This window comes from Microcebus murinus, chromosome 3 (genome assembly GCF_040939455.1).
Source record: "Microcebus murinus isolate Inina chromosome 3, M.murinus_Inina_mat1.0, whole genome shotgun sequence".
Taxonomy (NCBI): Eukaryota; Metazoa; Chordata; class Mammalia; order Primates; family Cheirogaleidae; genus Microcebus; species Microcebus murinus.
Window position 1 is genome coordinate 77269048 of NC_134106.1, and position 20213 is coordinate 77289260.

The 20213-nt window shown below is 36.9% G+C and overlaps 1 protein-coding gene across 1 annotated transcript in view; it reads left to right on the top strand.

Moving 5' to 3' along the window:
* The window catches only part of VWA3B (von Willebrand factor A domain containing 3B), a 218312-nt gene that overhangs the window by 5521 nt on the left and 192578 nt on the right, over positions 1-20213 (top strand). Inside the window, 1 exon segment of the mRNA XM_076001008.1 lies at positions 19046-19140. Within this exon segment, the coding sequence (XP_075857123.1) occupies positions 19046-19140 (95 nt within the window).

Below are 20213 nucleotides of genomic sequence, written 5' to 3' on the forward strand. Positions count from 1 at the left end.
ATACATGCATAATTGTCAAATCACATATTAAGCATTAATAATGCTTTCTTTTTTATTTTTTAAATTGACAGATAAAATTGCATGTATTTATCATGTACAACATGATGTTTTAAAAAATATACATTATAGAATGGTTAAATCTAGCCAATGAACAAATTCATTACCTCATATAGTTATCATTTTTGTGTTGAAAACACTTGACATTCACTCTTTTTGCATTTTTCAAGAATATAACATATCATCATTAACTATGATGACCATGCTGTACAATAGATCTCTTGAATGTATTTCTCTTAACTGTAATTATGTATCCCTCTTGCCCTACATTCACCCCAGCCTCTGGTAAGCACCATTCTGCTCTCTACTTCTATGAAGGCTACTTTATTAGATTTCACAACACGAGTGAGGGAGATTATGTGGTATTTGACTTTCTGTGCCTGGCTTATTTCACTTAATGTAATGGCCCCCAGATTCATTCACGTAGTTGCAAATGCCAGGATTTGTGTCTTTTTTATGACTGAATAATATTTCAGTGAGTATGTATACTACATTATCTTTATCCATTAATCTTTGGATGGACACTTGGGTTGATTTCATATGTTGGCTATTGTGAATAGTGCTGCAATAAATATGGGAATGCAGATATCTCTTCGACATACTGATTTCATTTCCTTTGGATATATACCCAGTAGTGGGATTGTTGGATCATATAGTAGTTCTAATAATAGTTTTTTGAGGACCCTCTATACTTTTTTCCATAATGACTATACAAATTTACATTCCTATCAACATAGTGTACAGGTTCTCTTTTCTCCAACCCTTATCTTTTTGATAATAGCCATTCTAATAGGAGTAAGATGATATCTCATGGTGGTTTTGATTTTTATTTCCCTAATGATTAGTGATACTGAGCATCTTTTCATATACCTGTTGACCATTTGTATGTCTTCTTTTGAGAAATGTCTATTCAGGACTTTTGCCCATTTTTAAATCAGGTTATTTGGTTTTCTGCTATTGAGTTCTTTGAGTTCCTTATATATTTTGGATTTTTACCCCTTATCAGATGTATACTTTGCAAATATTTTCTCCCATTCTGTAGGTTGTCCCTTTGTTGATTTTTTTCCTTAACTATGCAGAACCTTTTTTATTTATTTATTTATTTATTTCAGCATATTATGGGAGTACAGATTTTAAGGTTTCAATAAATGCCCATTTCCCCCCCTCCCCCTACAAGTCTGAGTCTCCAGCATGACCATCCCCCAGATGATGTACATCTCACTCATTATATATGTATATACCTGCCCCCCCTCCCTCCTACCTGCCAAATACCCTATTACTATAGTACCTATGTGACCACTTAGGTGCTGTTCAGTTAATACCAATTTGCTGGTGAGTATATGTGGTGCTTGTTTTTCCATTCTTGGGAAACTTCACTTAATAGTATGGGTTCAAGCTCTAACCAGGAAAATATAAGATGTGCTATATCACCATTGTTTCTTAGAGCTGAACAGTACTCCATGGTATACATATACCACATTTTATTAATCCATTCTTGGATTGATGGGCACTTGGGCTGTTTCCACAGCCTAGCAATTATGAATTGTGCTGCTATAAACATTTGAGTGCAGGTGTCTTTTTTGTAGAGTGTCATTGGATCTTTTGGGTAGATGCCCAGCAATGGGATTGCTGGATCAAATGGTAGATTCACTTGTATCGCTTTAAGGTATCTCCATATTGCATTCCACAAAGGTTGAACTAGTTTGCAGTCCCACCAGCAAGGTAGGAGTGTTCCTCTCTCTCAGCAACCATGCCAGCATTTGTTGTTTGGAGACTTTTTGATAAAGGCCATTCTCACTGGAGTTAAGTGATATCTCATTGTGGTTTTGATTTGCATTTCCCTGATGATTAGAGATGTTGAGCATTTTTTCATATGTTTGTTGGCCATGCTTCTGTCTTCTTTAGAAAAGTTTCTGTTCAAGTCCTTTGCCCACTTTTTAATGGGGTTATTTGATTTTTTCTTCCTGATTTTCGTGAGTTCTAAGTATATTCTAGTTATCAGTCCCTTATCGGATGTATAGGATGCAAAAATTTTCTCCCATTCTGTAGGTTGTCTGTTTATTTTCATGACTATTTCTTTGGCTGTGCAGAAGCTTTGTAGTTTGATCATGTCCCATTTATTTATTTTTGTTGCTGCTGTGATTGCCTTTGGGGACTTCTTCATAAACTCTTTGCCCAGGCCGATGTCTAGGAGAGTGTTTCCAACTTTTTCCTCTAGAATTCTAATAGTTTCATACCTTAGGTTTAAGTCTGTTATCCAGCATGAGTTGATTTTCGTGAGAGGTGAAAGATGTGGGTCCTGTTTTAACCTTCTACAGGTGGCTATCCAGTTTTCCCAGCACCATTTATTGAAAAGGGATTCTTTTCCCCAGCGTATGTTTTTGTCTGCTTTGTCAAAGATTAGATGGCTATATGAGGATGGTTTTATATCAGGATTCTCACATCTGTTCCACTGGTCCATATTCCTATTTTTGTGCCAATACCATATTGATTTAATTACTACAGCTTTGTAGTATAGTTTGATATCTGGCATATTAGTGCCTCCCATTTTGTTTTTGTTGCCTAGAATTGCTCTTGATATTCGGGGTGTTCTTTGGTTCCATACGAAGCGTAAAATTATTTTTTCTATATCTGTGAAGAATGCTGATGGGATTTTAATAGGTATTGCATTGAATCTGTAGATCAGTTTGGGTAGTATAGACATTTTGATGATATTGAGTCTGCCGATCCACGAGCATGGTATGGATTTCCATCTGTTTACATCCTCTGCTATTTCCTTCCTCAGTGTTTCATAGTTCTCCCTGTAGAGGTCTTTTACATCCTTGGTTAAGTATAGTCCTAGGTACTTTAATTTCTTTGTTGCTATTGTGAAGGGAATTGAGTCTTTGATTTGGTTCTCAATTAGATTGTTGTTGGCGTATATGAATGCCTCTGATTTCTGTGTATTGATTTTGTATCCTGAGACTCTACTAAATTCATTTATCAGTTCCAGGAGTTTCTTGGTTGAATCTTTGGGGTTTTCTAGATATAATATCATATCATCAGCAAACAGTGAAAGTTTGATCTCTTCTGCCCCTATTTGGATACCTTTGATTCCATTTTCCTGTCTGATTGCTGTAGCCAAGACTTCCAGCACTATGTTGAACAGAAGTGGAGATAATAGGCAGCCTTGTCTGGTTCCAGTTCTAAGTGGGAATGATTTCAATTTTTCCCCATTCAGTATGATGTTGGCTATGGGTCTGTCATATATGGCTCATTATTTCTTTATTAATTTTCTGTTTAGAGAATCTGTCTTGTGCCATCAGTGGGGTGTTGAAATCTCCGGTGATTATGGAGTTGCTATTAATCCATGTGCTTAGATCCAGTAAGGTTGGCTTTATGAAACTGGGTGCACCTAAGTTGGGTGCATATATATTTAAAATTGTTATCTCTTCTTGTTGAACTGTGCCCTTCACCATTATATAATGACCCTCTTTGTCTTTCACTACTTTTGTTGGTTTAAAAACTAAATAGTCTGAAATTAGAACTGCCATGCCAACCTTCTTTTGGCTTCTACTTGCCTGGAATAGTGATCTCCACCCTTTTACTTTTAGTCTATATGCATCCTTGCAGGTTAGATGTGTTTCCTGAAGATAGCATATACTTGGCCTGTATTTTCTTATCCATTCAGCCAGCCTATGTCTCTTGAGTGGAGAGTTTAAGCCATTCACATTTATTGAGAGAACTGATAGGTAAGGTAGATTAGTGATCATTCTGTTGGGTTGGATGTTATTGCTTTGATTTCTCCCTTGAGCCATTGTATTATCTGGCCTTTAATCTTTGGGTTTTGGTTGTTTTTATATTCGTGAGTTTTTATTATGGTGTTCTGTGCGTAACACTGTTTTGAGTACTTCTTGTAGAGCTGGTCTTGTCTTGGTGAATTCTCTGAGACTTTGCTTGTCTGAGAATGTCTTTATTTCTCCTTCATATATGAAGCTTAGTTTTGTAGGGAATAAGATTCTAGGCTAGGCATTGTTTTGTTTCAGAAGAGTGAGAATGGGGCCCCAGTCTCTCCTTGCTTGTAAAGTCTCATTAGAGAAGTCTGGTGTTATTCAAATTGGCTTTCCCTTGTATGTCATTTGCTTCTTTCATCTTACAGCTCTTAGAAGGGCCTCTTTAGTTGATATTTTGGTCAGTCTGATGACTGCATGCTGTGATGTCTTTCTGTCTGCATTGAATCTCCCAGGGGTCCTCAGAGCTTCTTGAACTTGTATATCGAGATTTTCAGCAAGGCCTGGGAAATTTTCCTGTATTATATCTTCAAATAGCTTGTCCAACCCTTGAGTGTTGTCTTCTTCTTCTTTTGTTAACCCTATGACCCTCACATTAGGTTTCTTCACATAATCCCACATCTCTTGTAGGCTTTGCTCTTTTCTCTTGTTTGTCTGCTCTATCTCTGTTACGGTTTTATTTAGTTGGAGGATGTTATCTTCAATCTCTGAGATTCTTTCTTCTGTTTGATCTACCCTGTTCTTGAGACTTTCCACTGTATTTTGTAGTTCGCTGAATTGATTCTTCATTTCCAGGAGTTCGGTTAAACTTTTCTTCATGGTGTTTATTTCTTCAGTGAACTTTTGTTCTAGGTCCTGGAGGCTTTTTGTGATTTCTTTGTGTTGGTTATTGAGTTGTTGTTGCAGGTCGGTGAGTGTTCTTCTTATGATCCACATACGAAATTCCTCTTCTGTCATTTTGGTTGCCTGATTTTCGTTGGTGTCCGTTTCTATGGGATGGTGCTCCTCTTTGGGGGTGTGTTTTCCGTTTGGTTCTTCATATTTCCTGAGTTCCTTCGCTGATTTCTTTCCAGGATGATCAGTTGTTATTTCTTTCCTTTAGTTTTTTGTTTGGGTATTCACACACCTTGTTTAGTTTCTGAGCCATTAGGTGGTGTCTGTGGGTGAGATTCGACCACTTCCTGTATAATGAGTCAGTGGGTGCCGTGAAAAGGCTGTGCAGGATGCCGTCCCTGTCAGTAGGTGGCACTTGGTTGGAGGAACAGGCTATGCTGTTGATTTTGTGTCCTGTTATCAGCTCTTCTTCTGGGCGGAGCTGGGTTGGGTAAGCCTGCCCTCAGGCACCACCAGTGCCGTTAGCAGGGGTCAAAGTTCTGTTCTCTGCTTCCAGGAAAAGCTGTCAGGGCAGGGCTGGAATGGTCCCGCTCAGCCAGAAAGTCTGTGTGTGGGGGTGGGGCTGTCTGAGACCTGAAGTCTGGAGCGGGCCTCGCTTCTTTCCACCCTTCCCAACTCCACAGCTACTCCTCGGCCTCTGCCAGCAGGCCAGACCACATGCTACCAGGCCTCCCCGGACTGTGATGCCGGCAGGGAGGTCCCCTGTGCAGGAACGCCACCTGGGCTGGGCATACGGCCTCCTTTTGGGAGGAGGGTTGATGCTGATCTGCCCCTGAAGGCACACTCCTCAGTAGGCTGTTCACATATATCCCTTCTGTGCCCCGGGCAATGCTAGGCCTCAGTGCACGGGATCTGGTCTGCAGGTCCGACCTCTGGGTCCCAGAGTTCAAACTGTATCCCCACCAGGGAGAGGAGTTCCGGTCCGAATTTACCCACAGGGATCCCAAGCTGGGTCTATGTCTCTCAGCCTCTGAGTCAGCACCATTCTCCTGGGAACACCGTGCCAGCAGCACCTGGGAGGGCTGGCGGGTAGAGAGCTCACAGTCTGAGTTACCCTTAGCTGCAGGGTCCCAAATGGGAAGGTCCCGTTCCCAGGAGGTGCCTCCGACTGGTGGCTATATTGTCTCTCCGGGCAGCTGCGGGTAGTGTAGGCGGAGGGGAGGAGGAGACAATATGTCGCCTGCCGCGCAGCTCGTGTCTGTGCACACGGAGGTGCCCGGAGGGAGTTGGGAGCCTGGTGCCGTGTCTGCTACAGGCTCACCACTAGCTGGTGGCGGCCGTCTCTGGGCTGGTGTCCGCAGGTCTCTCCACTGGCTGGTGAGCCCACCAGCAGTCCCATATGCAGGGGAGGGGAAACGGCACATCCACCTACCCTTGCCGCTGGTCTCCGGGCTGCTCAGGTGGTCTCAGCTTCCAGTTCTCCTCCACAGCCTCCTCCTGTGGAGTCTCCGGGGTCTCAGGTACCCCTCCTTCCGGCCCTTGTCCACTATATGCTTGTCTTCTTGCTTCTTTTTTCTAATTTCTGCTAGAATCTGTCTTTTCTGCAGAGACACTCTGTCTGGCAGTGTTTCTTGTCCGACATCTTGATCCACCTGCAGAACCTTTTTAGTTTGATATAATCCCATTTGTTTATTTTTGCTTTTGTTACCTTGCTTTTGGTTTCATATTTAAAAAAGCATTGCCCAGACCAATGTCACCCAGCTTTGCCCTGTTTTATTGTAGTAGTTTCATATCTTCAATTCTTGTGTTTAAGTCTTTAATCCATTTTGAGTTTATTTTTGTATATGGAGAGAGAGAAGGTTCTAATTTCATTCTTCTGCATGGGGATATAATTTTCTCAGCATCTTTTATTGAAGAGAGATTGTCTTTTCCTCATTGTGTGTTCTTGGCACCTTTGTTGAAAATCAGTGGGCTATAAATGTGTGGATTTATTTCTGGGCTCTCTATTCTGTTACGTTGATCTATATGTCTGTTTTTATGCCATGCTATTTTGGTTAGTATGGCTTTGTCATATATTTTGAAGTCAGCTGGTATTGTGCCTTTGGCTTTGTCCTTTTTGCTCAAGATTGCTTTGGCTATTTTGGTTTTTTGTGGTTTCATACAAATTTCAAGATTGTTTTTTCTATTTCTGTGAAGAATGTCATTGATATTTTAATAGGCATTGCATTGAATTTGCTTAATTATTAATTAGGTCAGGTGCATACATATTTATAATTGTTATATCCTCTTGCTGAATTGACTACTTTATCATTATATATTGAACTTATTTTTCTCTTTTTACTGTATTTGACTTAAAGTCTATTGTATTTGATATAAGTATAGTGACTCCTGCTATATTTTGGTTTCTATTTTCATGGAATATTATTTCTACCTCTTCACTTTCAAGCTGTGTGTCCTTACAGGTGAAGCAAGTCTCTTGTGTGCAGCATATACATATATCTTGTTTTTTAATTTATTCGCCTCCTCTATGTCTTTTTATTGAAGAATTTAATCTGTTTACATTCAAAATAATGATTGATAGGTAAGGACTTGCTACTACCATTTTGTTAATTGTTTTTGAGTTGTTTTTTAGATCATTTCTTCTTTTCTTTCTTTGTTATTAATTGATTTTTCTCTAGTAATATGTTTTAACTTCTTTCTTTTGATTTTTAGTGTACCTATTATAGGTTTTTGCCTTGTGGTTACCACAAGGCTTACAAAAAATATCTTATAAGAGGTTATTTTAAGTTGATAACAACTTAACTTTGATCACAAAGAAAACCCTCTAAACTTTAACTCCACTTCCTCATTTTGAATTTTTGATATCATAATTATATCTTTTTCTATTGCATATCTTTTAACAAACTATTGTAGTTATTATTGGTAATAGTTTTGTCTTTTAACCTTCATGTTAAAGATATAAGTGATTTACACACCATAATTACAGTGCTACAGTATTTTGAATTTGACTGTTTACTTATTTTTACCGGTTATTTTTATGCTTTCAGATGTTTTGTGTTACTCATTAATGTCCTTTCCTTTCAGCTTGAAGAACTCCTTTTAGCATTTCTCATAAGACAGGTCTAGTGGTGATGAAATCCCTCTGCTTTTGTTTCTCTGTGAAAGACTTTATCTCTACTTCATCTCTGAAGCATAACTTTGCTGAGTACAGTATTCTTGATTGGCAGTTTTTTCTCTTTAGCACTTTAAATATATTATTCCATTCTGTCCTGGTCTGTAAAGTTTCTGCTGAGAAGTCTGCTGGTGGGCATATTAGAACTTCCTTATGTTATTTGCTTCTTTACTCATGCTGCTTTCAGCATCCTCTCTTTGTCTTTGATCTTTGACAGCTTGATTATAATATGTCTTGAGGTAGTCTTATTTGGATTGAATTGATTGGAGACCTCTGACCTTTCTGTTCCTGGATATTTCTATCTTTCTCCAGGCTGGGAAAGTTTTCTGCTATTATTACTTTAAATAAGCTTTCTTACCCTTTTATCTTTCTCTATTCTCTCTTTAACATTTGATCTTTTGATGCCATCCTATATATCCCATAAGCTTTCTTCATTCCTTTTCATTCTTTTTTCCCCTCTGACTGTATATTTTCAAATAACCTCTTTTCAAGTTTACATATTCTTTCTTCTGCTTTAGCAATTCTACTGTTGATGCTCTCTATGGCATTTTTCATTTTGTTCACTTATTCTTCAGTTCCAGGATTCTGTTTGATTTTATTATTATTACTTCAATCTCTCAGTTAAATTTTTCATTCTGGTCACTTATTGTTTTCCTTATTTCATTGAACTGTTTCTCTGTATTTCATTGAAGTTCATTGAGCTTCCTTAAAACAGCTAATTTGAATTCTTTGTCAGGAAGCTCATACATCTCTAGCTCTTTAGAACCAGTCACTGGCACCTTACTATGTGTTTAGTGATATCATGCTTCCCTGATTGTTCTTGATCCTTCTGGTTGTGCACTGATGTTTGGGCATTGAAGAAGTAGGTACTTACTCCAGTCTTTACAGCCTGGCTTTGTCTGGGAATGACCTTCAGTAGTGAGCCTGTCCAGAGATTTTGGGCAGATCCTCTGGTGTGGTCCCTAAGACTATGATCACTGCAGCCATTGCAGCACTAGGGGGTGTCCTAAGCCCAGGACTGCTGTGCTGGTGCAGTGTTGGTTTGGAATCTCATGGCCAATGAGGCACCCACAGTGCCAGGCCGCATCCTTGTGGCAATTGAAGGTGGCACAGCATTGAGGAGCATCCAAAGCCCATGGCTCTTGAGGCTAGTACAACACTGGGCCATGAAATATAGAGCCTGAGAACCGGGGTACTGAGTGCCTTATAATGTGTCAGGTAGCCCACTCCATCATGTCAATAACATTGCCCTTGAGGAGCACTCCTTCAATAAGGTAATTTTCGGTACTCGGATTTTACTCAGTAATTCTGAATTAGTTGATTAATTAAACAAATATTTATTTTGTAAGCATTAATACCATTTTTTAACCAGTTTTATTTATTTATTTTTTTGAGACAGAGTCTCACTCTGTTGCCCGGGCTAGAGTGCCATGGCATCAGCCTAGCTCACAGCAACCTCAAACTCCTGGGTTCAGGTGATCCTCCTGCCTCAGCCTCCTGAGTAGTAAGGGTGACCATGCACCAATAAGTGACCATGCGCCACCATGCCTGGCTAATTTTTTCTATATATTTTTAGTTGGCCAATTAATTTGCTTCTATTTTTAGTAGAGATGGGATCTCACTCTTGCTTAGGCTGGTTTCAAACTCCTGACCTTGAGTGATATACCCACCTCAGCCTCCCAGAGTGCTAGGATTACAGGTGTGAGTGACCACATCTGGCCTTAACCAGTTTCTTCACCAGTTCCTTGGCAGCTTTGTTCCATTTTGGTAATAAGGAAGGTCTGGTCTAGGGGATGTGTTTGTAATAGATTGGTCTGGTGGCCATTCAAATGACCAGGCCTTGCTCTTCAGGGCCTAGGCCATATTTTTTATGTATCCTTCCACATGGGCTATAGCCCTATGCCATCTAAGTATCTTTTGAGTAGGGGTCTAGCAGCATCAGGGCCTGTGGGATTCCCATATAAGTAAACAAACTGAAAGCTGTTTTATCTCATATTTCAAATAGATGTGATTCAGTCAGTATTAGCAAAAATAGCATTTCCTTATGTTTTCTTAAGAATTTTCTCATCTAAGTTTATGAGAAACATTGCTCTGTAATTTTCTTTTTTTTTAATTTTAATTTTTTTATTTCAGCATATTATGGGGGTTCAAATTTTAAGGTTTCAATAAATGCCCTTTCGTCCCCTCTCCCCACAAGTCTGAGTTTCCAGCATGACCATCCCCCAGATGGTGCATATCTCACTCACTATGTATGTATATACCTGTCCCCCTCCCACCTGCTCAATACCCTATTACTGTAGTACCTTTGTGTCCACTTAGGTGCTGCTCAGGTTAATACCAGTTTGCTGTAATATTCTTTTCTTGTCATGTAAGGTCCTTGTCAGGTTTTGGCATCAAGATTATGCTGGTCTCATAAAATGATTTGAAAGTGTTTTCTCCTCCTTTTTGTTCTAATGGTGTTTGTACTTGATTGGTATTGTTTCTTCTTATTTGATAGAACTCACCAGTGAAACTTATCTGAGCCTAGATTTTTGTCTGTGGGAAGAGGTTGATAAAAAATTTAATTTCTTTAATTAATATATGGCTATTCTGCTTCATCATGCCAATTGGAAGTTTGTATTTTTCAAAGGATTTGTTCATTTCATCAACATTTTCTAATATATTGATAGAACATTGTACACAATATTCCCTTTATAGCTTTTAATAGCCATAGGACCTGTAGTAATGTCACCTCTTTCATTCCTGAAACTGAAAATTTGTGTTTCCTCTCATTTTTTTTCTTAGTAAGTCTTGTTAGGTGTATATTTTAACTTCCTTCAAAGAATTTTAGGTTTTTAAATTTTTTCTATTCTTTATTTTCTATTTCATTGATATCTGCTTTAATCTTTATAATTTATTTCATTCTATTTACTTTGAGCTTAATTTGCATGCATTCCTTTTTCTAGCTTTTTTAAGGTGAAAACTTAAATAATTGATTTTAAACCTTGCTTATTTCCAATATAATCATTTAAAATTATAAGTATTCCTCTAAGCATTGTTTTAGCTGAATGCCACAAATCTTGATAGGTAGTGTTTCACTATTATTGATTTGAAAATATTTTCTTTTTTCTCTTTTGTTTTCTTTGATATACTTTAAAAATGTGTTGTTTAGTTTTCAAATATCTTAGGACTTTTAAAGATATCTTGTTTTTGTTGGATTTCTAGTTTAATTTCATTGAAGTCAGAAAATATAGACTGTAAGATATTACTCTTTTGAAATTTACCAAGATTGGTTTTATGGTGATGTTTTAGTAAACATCTTATACATACTTGAAAAGATTGTGAATTCCATAGTTGTTAGGTAGTACTTATAAATGTTAATTAGATCAATATGGTTGAATGTGTTAAAGAGATATTCTATATATTGATTTTTTCTTTTTTTGTTTAGTAGATTTGTCCATTTCACCCTTAGTTCTGTCAATTTCACTCCTGTATTTTTTTTTTTAGACAGGGTCTTACTCTGTCACCCCAGCTAGAGTGCAATGGCATCATCACAGCTCACTGCAACCTCAAATTCCTGGGCTCAAGCCATCCTCCTGCCTCAACCTCCTGAGTTGCTGGGACTACAGCTCATTTTCCTATTTTATTTGTAGAGACAGGATCTTTCTCTTGCTAAGGCTGCAGGCTGGTCTTGAACTCCTGACCTCAAGCAATCCTCCTGCTTCAGCCTCCCAGAGTGCTAGGATTATAGGCATGAGCCACTGTGCCCAGCCTTGTTCATGTATTTTGAAGCTCTAAATGCATATACACTTAGGATTGTTTTATCTTTCTGATGATTTGACAATTTTTTTTTATTTTTATTATTTTTATTTTTTTTTGAGACAGAGTCTTACTCTGTTGCCAGGGCTAGAGTACCATGGTATCAGCCTAGCTCACAGCAACCTCACACTCCTGGGCTTAATCGATCCTTCTGCCTCAGCCTCCCGAGTAGCTGGGACTACAGGCACGCACCTCATGCCTGGCAAATTTTTCCTATATATATTTTTAGTTGTCCAGCTAATTTCTATTTTTTAATAGAGACAGGGTCTTGCTCTTGCTCAGGCTGGTCTCGAACTCCTGAGCTCAAACGATCCACTTGCCTTGGCCTCCTAGAGTGCAAGGATTATAGGCATGAGCTACCGTGCCCGGCTGACAAATTTTAATAATTTTGAAATATTTTGAAATAATTTTGAAATCTCAGGTAATAGATCCTGTTTTGATGTTTATTTTGTCTGATATAATATAGCCACTGTAGTTTTCTTCATTTTACATGGCATATGTGCTTATATTCTTTTTCTTTTAAATATCTGTAGTCTCTATATTTAAAGGGTGCTTCTTATAGAAGCATATAGTTGGGTTTTGTGTTTTTTAACTCAGTCTAATAGTCTCTGTCTTTTAATTAATAAATTAAACAAATTAGTTGATTAATTTAATTATTTAGTGTTTGGTTCCCTATTTAATGTAATAATTGATATAGTTAAATTTAGGTCTGTAATTTTACTGTCTGTTTTCTGTTTGTCCAATCTTTTTATTTCCACTGTGTTTCTCCTTTTGGCTTTCTTTTGTGCTAAGTGGATATTTTTTAGCATTTCATTTAATCGATTTTTATTTTTCAATTTAAATTTCAATAGGCTTCTTAGGTACATTTTTGGATTGTATTTTCAGTAATTGCTCTAATGATTACATTCTTAACTTGTCACAGTTTACTAAAAGTCAATTTTGTACTACTTCATGTAATATGAGAGAATTGTGAATACCTCCATTTACCCCACTCTTGTCCTTGATATTATTGTTTTAATACATTTTATTTCTATATACGTCATACATTCCACAATCTAGTGTCATAATTTTTGCCTTTAAAAGTCATTTGTTTTTTAAAGAAACAGAGAATAGTCAGATTGTTTGAGCTCAGGAGTTTGAGACCAGCCTGAGCAAGAGTAAGACCTCATCTGTACCAAAAATAGAAAAAATTAGCCGAGCATGGTGGCACATGCCTGTAGTCCCAGCTACTTGGGAGGCTGAGGCAGAAGGATCGCTTGAGCCCAGGAGTTTGAGGTTGCTGTGAGCTAGCCGCTAGGTTGACACTACGGCACTCTAGCTGGGGCAACAGAAAAAAAAAAAAAAAGAAGGTAACTGAGAAGAGAAATTTTGCCTTTTAAGAGCCACATATTTATCACTTACAATATTCTTCCTGTAAAATTGGAAGTTTATCTATTGTTATGTTATGAAGAGTTTATTTTAAGCATTTCATATAGTGCAGATCTACTGGTGACAGATTTTCTCAAGTTTTTAAAATCTGAAATTATCTTTATTTCACCTTCTTATTTATTCATTTATTTACTCATTCATTCATTTATTTATGCATCCATACTTTATATTCTAAAATAATCAAATATTCTCAGGAGGTTGCAAAGATACTATAGAGAGATCTGATATACCCTTCACCAAGTTTCCCCAGTTGTCATATTTGTAAAATTATATAATAGTATAATGTCAAAACCAAGAATTTGACACTTACACAATGTGTGTATAAGTCTATGTAATTTTATCATTTGTGTATATTTCTGTAAACACCATCACAATCAAGATACAAAACTGTTTATCACCACAAAGATCTCCTTTGTGTTACCCCCTCCTATTTTTTCTAAATATTTTGTAGTGTTAACTTTTTACATTTAGCTTGTAATCTATTTTGAGTTAGTTTCTGTATAAGGTTCATTTTTGACTATGAATATTCAGTTGCTCCAGCATTTTTTATTTGAAAGACTACTGTGTTTCCCCGAAAATAAGACCTACCCATAAAATAAGCCCTAGCAGGATTTCTAAGCATTTGCGCAATATAAGCCCTACTCCAAAAACAAGACCTAGGGTTGGGCGTGGCTATGCAGTGTATCTGCACAATCCATGCATTTAGTTGCGGAGTGGTAAAGAAGACTGGCAGCCCTTCTCATCTGCCCCATCGTGACAGCTACTATCCCAGAGGTGACCTGGAAGGTGTGAGCAGCCCCACCAACAAGGTTGGCTCCGCCTGTCAGGTCCCGGCCTTCCTGTGCGTGCTGCAAGCTGAGGCTTTGAGGGGAAGTCTCCTCAATGAAGAATTCATGGGATAAAAATCACTGACAGTGTTGTTACCAATGCACTCCAAGCAGGTTACATGGATAATTGCTGCTCATTTAATGAGAGCTCTATTGCTCAACATGAGAGATTGGGGCCAATGGTTCTAAAGGAAATAGAGTCGCAAGAAATTCAGGATGGAATTCGGAGTTTGCAGAGTTATGATGATGTTCCAGAAGAAGACGACTTAATTATATTTGAATAAATGTAGATTGTTGTACCATACTTAAAAAAAATAACACATCCCTTGAAAATAAGCCCTACGGTGTCTTCTTGAGGAAAACTAAATATAAGACCCTGTCTTATTTTCGGGGAAACACGGTATCCATCCTCCTTTGAATTGCTTATGCATCTTTGTTAAAAATTGGTTGGTTGTACTTATATTTCTGGGCTCTCTATTCTATTCATCTGTGTCTGTCTCTCCATCAATACTACACAATCTTGATTACTATAATTAAATAATATCTTGAAATTGGGCAGACTGATTCTTCCTACTTCATTTTTCTTTGAAATTGTTTTAGCTACTCTAGTTCATTTGCCTTTCCAAATAAATTTTAGAATATCTTTGTCCATGTCTATGAAAATATTGCTGGGATTTTGATTGGGATTATATTAAATCCATATATAAATTAAAGGAGAATTGGCATCTTTATTATGCTGAGTCTTCCAGTCCATGAACTTGGACTATTTTTCATTTCACGTATTTATATCTTCTTTGATTTCATTCATCAACTGTCTTATAATTTTCATTGTACAAGTCCTGTGCATGTTTTGTTAGATTTACACCTAGGTGTTTAATTTTTTGAGCAGTTGTAAATGGTATTTTATTTTAAATTTTGGTTTCTACATATTTATTGCTAGTATGTAGAAATATGATCATTTTTGTATGTTAATCTTCTATCCTGTGATCTTGCTGAACTCACTTATTATTTCTAAGAGGAGGTTTTTTTTGGTGGGAGGTAGACTCCAGAGAATTTCTAGGTAGACCATCATGTCATCTGCAAATAGGGAAAGTTTATTTTTTCCTTTCCAATCTCTATGCCTTGTATTTCCTTTTCTTGTCTTGTTGTGCTGGCTAGAACTTTCAGTACTATGTTGAATAGTAATGGTAAGAGTGGATGTCCTTGCACTTAGGGGAAAGCTTTCAGTCTTTCACCAGTAAGTATGATGTTAAGTGTAGGTTTTCTATAAATTTTTAAAAAAATCAAGTTGAGGAAAGTCCCCTATATTTTTATTAATCTGAGATATTTTATAATTATTGGGTATTGAATTTTGTCAATTTTTTCTCCATCAATTGACAAGATCCTGTGATTTTTTTTTTGTTAGCCTGTTAATTTGATGGAATACATTGATTGATTTTTGAATATTGATCGAGACTTGTATCCCTGGAATAAACTGTGTCATTTTTCAAAATTCCTTTTATATTAGATATAGCTGAATTCTATTTGTTAATATTGTGTTAAGAATTTTTGCATCTGTATTCATGAAGGACATCAGTCTGTAGTTTTCTCTTTTTTTTGAATACTGGTTTTGTTTGGTTTTGGTATCAGAGTAATACTGGTTTCATAAATTGAGCTGGGAAGTGTTCCTTCCTCTTCTGTTTTCTAGAAGATGTTGTATAGAATTAACATTACTTTTTAAATGCTCGGTAAAATTCTCCAGTGAACTCTTATAGGCCTAGAGATTTCTTTTTGAAGAATTTTTAAATTACAAATTCAATTTCCCTAGTAGATATAGTACTATCCAATTTACCTATTTTATATTGTGGTAGTTTGTATTTTCTGTGGATTTGATTCATTTCATCTAAGTTGTCCAATTTATGTGCGTAGAGTATTTGTAGTATCCCTTATTATTCTTTTGAGGTCTATAGGGTCTTTAGTAATATATCCTGTTCTTTCTTTTGGGGATTTTTTTTTTTTTTTGGTGGAGATAGGGTCTCACTCCATCACCCACGGCTAGAGTGCAGTGGTATACTCATAGCTCATTGCAATCTCAAAGTGCTGGGCTTAAGTGATTCTCCTGAGTAGCTAGGGCTACAGATGTGTGCCACCATGCCTGGCTAATTTTCTATTTTTTGTAGAGACAAGGTCTCCATCAGGCTAGTCTTGAACTCCCGGCCTCAAAAGATCCTCCTGCCTCAGCCTCTCAAAGTTCTAGGATTACAAGTGTGAGCCACTGTGTGTGGCCTTATTTTTGATATTAGTAATCTATACCTTCTCTTTATATTTGTTAGTCTTGCTAGAAGTTTGTCAATTTTATTGATCTTTTTAAAATATCAGCTTTTCAATTAATTGATTTTATTTATTGTTTTTCTGTTTTCAATGTCCTTGATTTCTACTTTGATCTTTATTATTTATTTCATTCTGTTTTGGTATTATTTTCCTCTTCTTTTTCTAGTTTCTTCAGGTGAGAGCTTAGATTATTGATTTGAGATTTCATTTCTTCTTATGTAAGCATTTAGGGTTATAAATTTCCCTTTAGGCATTGCTTTAGCTGTGTCCCACAAATTTTTATATGTTGTATCACCATTTCCATTTAGTTTAAAGTCATTTTTATTTTTGTTGAGACTTCCTCTTTGACTCATGGATTTTTTAGAAGCATGTTGTTTAGTTTCTAAGTATTTGGAGATTTTCATGTTATCATTTTATTATTGATTTCTAGTTTTTCTCCATTTTGGATGGAGGACATACTTTGGTTTCAGTTGTTTTAAATTTTTTGAGATTTGTTTTATAGCCAAGGATAAACTTTGTCTTGGTATGTTTCCTGGGTACTTGAAAAGAATGTGTACTTTGCTGTCGTTGTATAGAACTTTCTATAAATGTCAATTATATCCTGTTCATTGATCATGTTGTTGAATATCCTTGCTGATTTTCTGCCTATTGCTCTATTAATTGTTGAGAAAGCAGTATTAAAGTTTCCCTTCAATATAAATATAGTGTTTATAATATAAATATTTAAATATGTATAAAACATAATGTTAAGGCCCCTTTTTTGCTAATTATATCTGGTCCATCTCAGTGTATGTTTTATTGACTGCTTTTTTTTTTTTGACTATTGATCACATTTGCCTGTTCCTTTGTATGTCTGATAATTTTTTATTTTATGCTGAACAATGTGGATGGTTGTAGAGACTTTGTGTTGTACTATCTTTTCCCCAGGAGAAATGATTTTTTAATTCTTTGGAAAATAATATATTTTTATAATAGCTTTATTGAGCTATAATTTACATACTGTACCACTCACCAATTTGAAGTATGCAATTCAGAGTTTCCAGTATATTTACAGATATGTGCAACCATCACCACAGTCAAATTTAGAGTGTTTTCATTACCTCAAAAAGAAACCTTATATTCCTAAGCTCTCCATTCCCCCATCCCATGTGCTATAAGCAATCTACTTTCTGTCTTTAGAGATTTGCTTGTTCTGGACATTTCATATAAATGGAATTTATAGTTATGTGGTCTTTAGTGACTGACTTTTTTTACTTAGAATAATGTTTTAAGGCTCATCCATGTTGTAGCATGTACCAGTATTTTACTCTTTTTTATGATCATATAACATTCCATTGTATGGATATACCACAATTTTCTTACCCATTTCTCAGCTAATGGATGGACAGCTGATTTTTATTCTATCAGTCAGTTAACTTGGCTGTATTCATACTCTAAACTCTCTTGCTGTCCTGCTAAATAAATAAAAATCTCACCAGTCTGTGTCCTCTTTTTAAGGATGAATGCCACTCCAGTTTCTGCCTGTTCTTGATTGCTCTCTAATGCCTTCATATAGTTGTTTTTATATTTTGTCAAGAATTTATCATTGTTTTCTGTATAAAAGTTAGCCAATAAAGTCTACTCCACCATCATTGCATTCGTGAACTCACAATGCCTTGCATTTCAATTGGCAATACAGTTTATGGAGCCTTCTATAGACTTATTTCCCTCAAGCCTCAAAAAACAGCTCCCTCTCCTGACTCTAGATAAATGTCTCAGGTAAACAGATAATGCTGTTGGGGAGTGGAAGTCACTCCATCAATGTCAGTTAAGAAGTTGAAATCTTAAAAATAAAGAGAGTGATTATTGCTGATGGAATTTAAGCATCCATTCTTTACTATTTACTGTTATGAAAGTTGCACTTCATGACTTACAAATTTTATCACCCCTTGTGATTTGGGACCAAGCCTGGCCAGGGAGGCTATAAAATTCAGCCTTGCCCTTTTTGCCTTTCCAAAGTAAGCTATACTCCTGCCTCCCTAGAAGAGCAGAGGAAATGAAGTATAGAACCATGAGTGCCACCATTTTCTCTCCCACCTGTGGAACTTAATAATAATAGTAATAACCACAATAAGATAGTCATCATAATAAAATCATTTCTGTGAATTCTTAACTCATCTGTGGCCTACCAAGTCCTAGTTAATCCTAGAAACTTCTCTGTAGCCTTCTACTGAGTAGTTTCATGTAGTTCCATGAAGGAGTAGGAGTATTTTAGGCAACAATGTATTCCCATCCTATGAGCACTGTGCCTAGCACATAGTAGGTGCCCAATAAGGATTTGTGCAATGGATGTTTGAATAGCTGAGCATATAATCTGATGAGAAGAAAATCTTGTGGTTCTAACATTCTGTGTGACTATTCTGAATATATTCTGCTTGCTTTATTTTACTGATTTATTTATGAACTTCCACTTGAGAGTATAGTAAATAATATCTAAGTTGAATTTTTAAAATTCTGGAAACTAGGTCTAAGTCCTGAATAAAAGTTTTTAGGAATTAAATACAATTCCTTTGTTGTCTTTTTTTTCACTTCTGCCTTAATCATTCTAGACAAAAGAACAAGGAAACCAAGAACAAAACAAACCCTGTTTTTCCTATTCATTCATGCATTAAAATTGCACATGCCATAAACAGTTACCTTTACTGTAGCACCTAGAAATACTTCATGATTCAGAACAGAATAGAAAGCATTGCAAATTGTTGCTGTTGCTGGGCATATAATTTGAATGGCATCAGAGAAAAAAATTCTTAAATATATATAAGAAGCTTTGCTAATACACTATTTTGATTGTTTTCTTTATAAAAATGCAGATTATGTGACTTCTCTGGGGAGGCTTGTGGCTTCTCGGTATGCCAATGGCCTGTTTCCACAGTTCTACAGAGCAGAAGATGGCAGAGTGTACAATGTAAGTCAGAGTCCCCTCGATGCACAGGTCCTGTGACATGATGCTGAGCACATCCGGGAGTGGGCTATGGGGAGAGGCTCATGCTGCTTGGTTGAGCTAAGGCCTTATTAGGCTGGGATTTTCTTCTGGCAGTGGTAGAGTCATGAAAATCATGGCCAAGGAGCTGGGGAAGGAAACCCTTGACCCATTAGAGATAAGCCCAGAAAGCTCTTGACCAGAGTTGAAAACCTTTGCGTATCAACACTTTGTTTTGCCCCAAAGATAAGAGAAAAAGGAAATATGACAGAGATTAAGCTGAAAGCCAAGAGCTAGCTGCCATTATCTGAGAGAAGCACTGGGAACAGGGGGCAGCTTTTACAGGCAGAAGAGGAGAGAGGATGAGTGGCACCTCAGACTGGAGTCCTTTGTTCCCAGCAATTCAGCACTTGACTCTAGTGCCCGCTCCCTGTCCAGCCCTGTGCAGACGTTGGCCCACCACATGGAGCTCACTATCTGTTGGAGATACATGTCCCATGACGTCCTTTTGTGGATATTTGTTCATGTCAATGTACATCCATGTACCACCTGGATTGTTATCTCTTAATCTTAAAAAAACATTTAAATTACTTTTTAAACTAAGCCTAGTCCTAAGCAATGGTATGCATGGAATCTTGAGGTTTGGTGTGCAGATATTTTTTATCTGAGCCACATTAAAATTAGAACTATTAAAAACATTTGTCCCTTTACCAGCTAAGTCTACCTCCACATCCCCTGTGGTCTGGTCCCACCCTGGTTTCTATGTTGTCACAGGAGCTGTGAACTCCGGAGAGGGAGTTAGGAATTCTTTCCTAAGGGTTGTGAGAAGTGATACTGGAGTTTGAGGAATTGAGCTTAAAGAGATATATGCGAGGGAGAAGGAAAGGAGTTTAAGGAGCCAAAGCACAAAAGTGGAAAATTGCACAGTGGTTCTGAAAGGACATTTTTCTTAACATTTTGAGTGTTTAGGGGTTGTTAAAGTTTAACAAAAAAGTACCAGATCCTCTTTTAAAATTTGATCATCACAGAATAGATCATAATATTTTCTTATCCCTTTT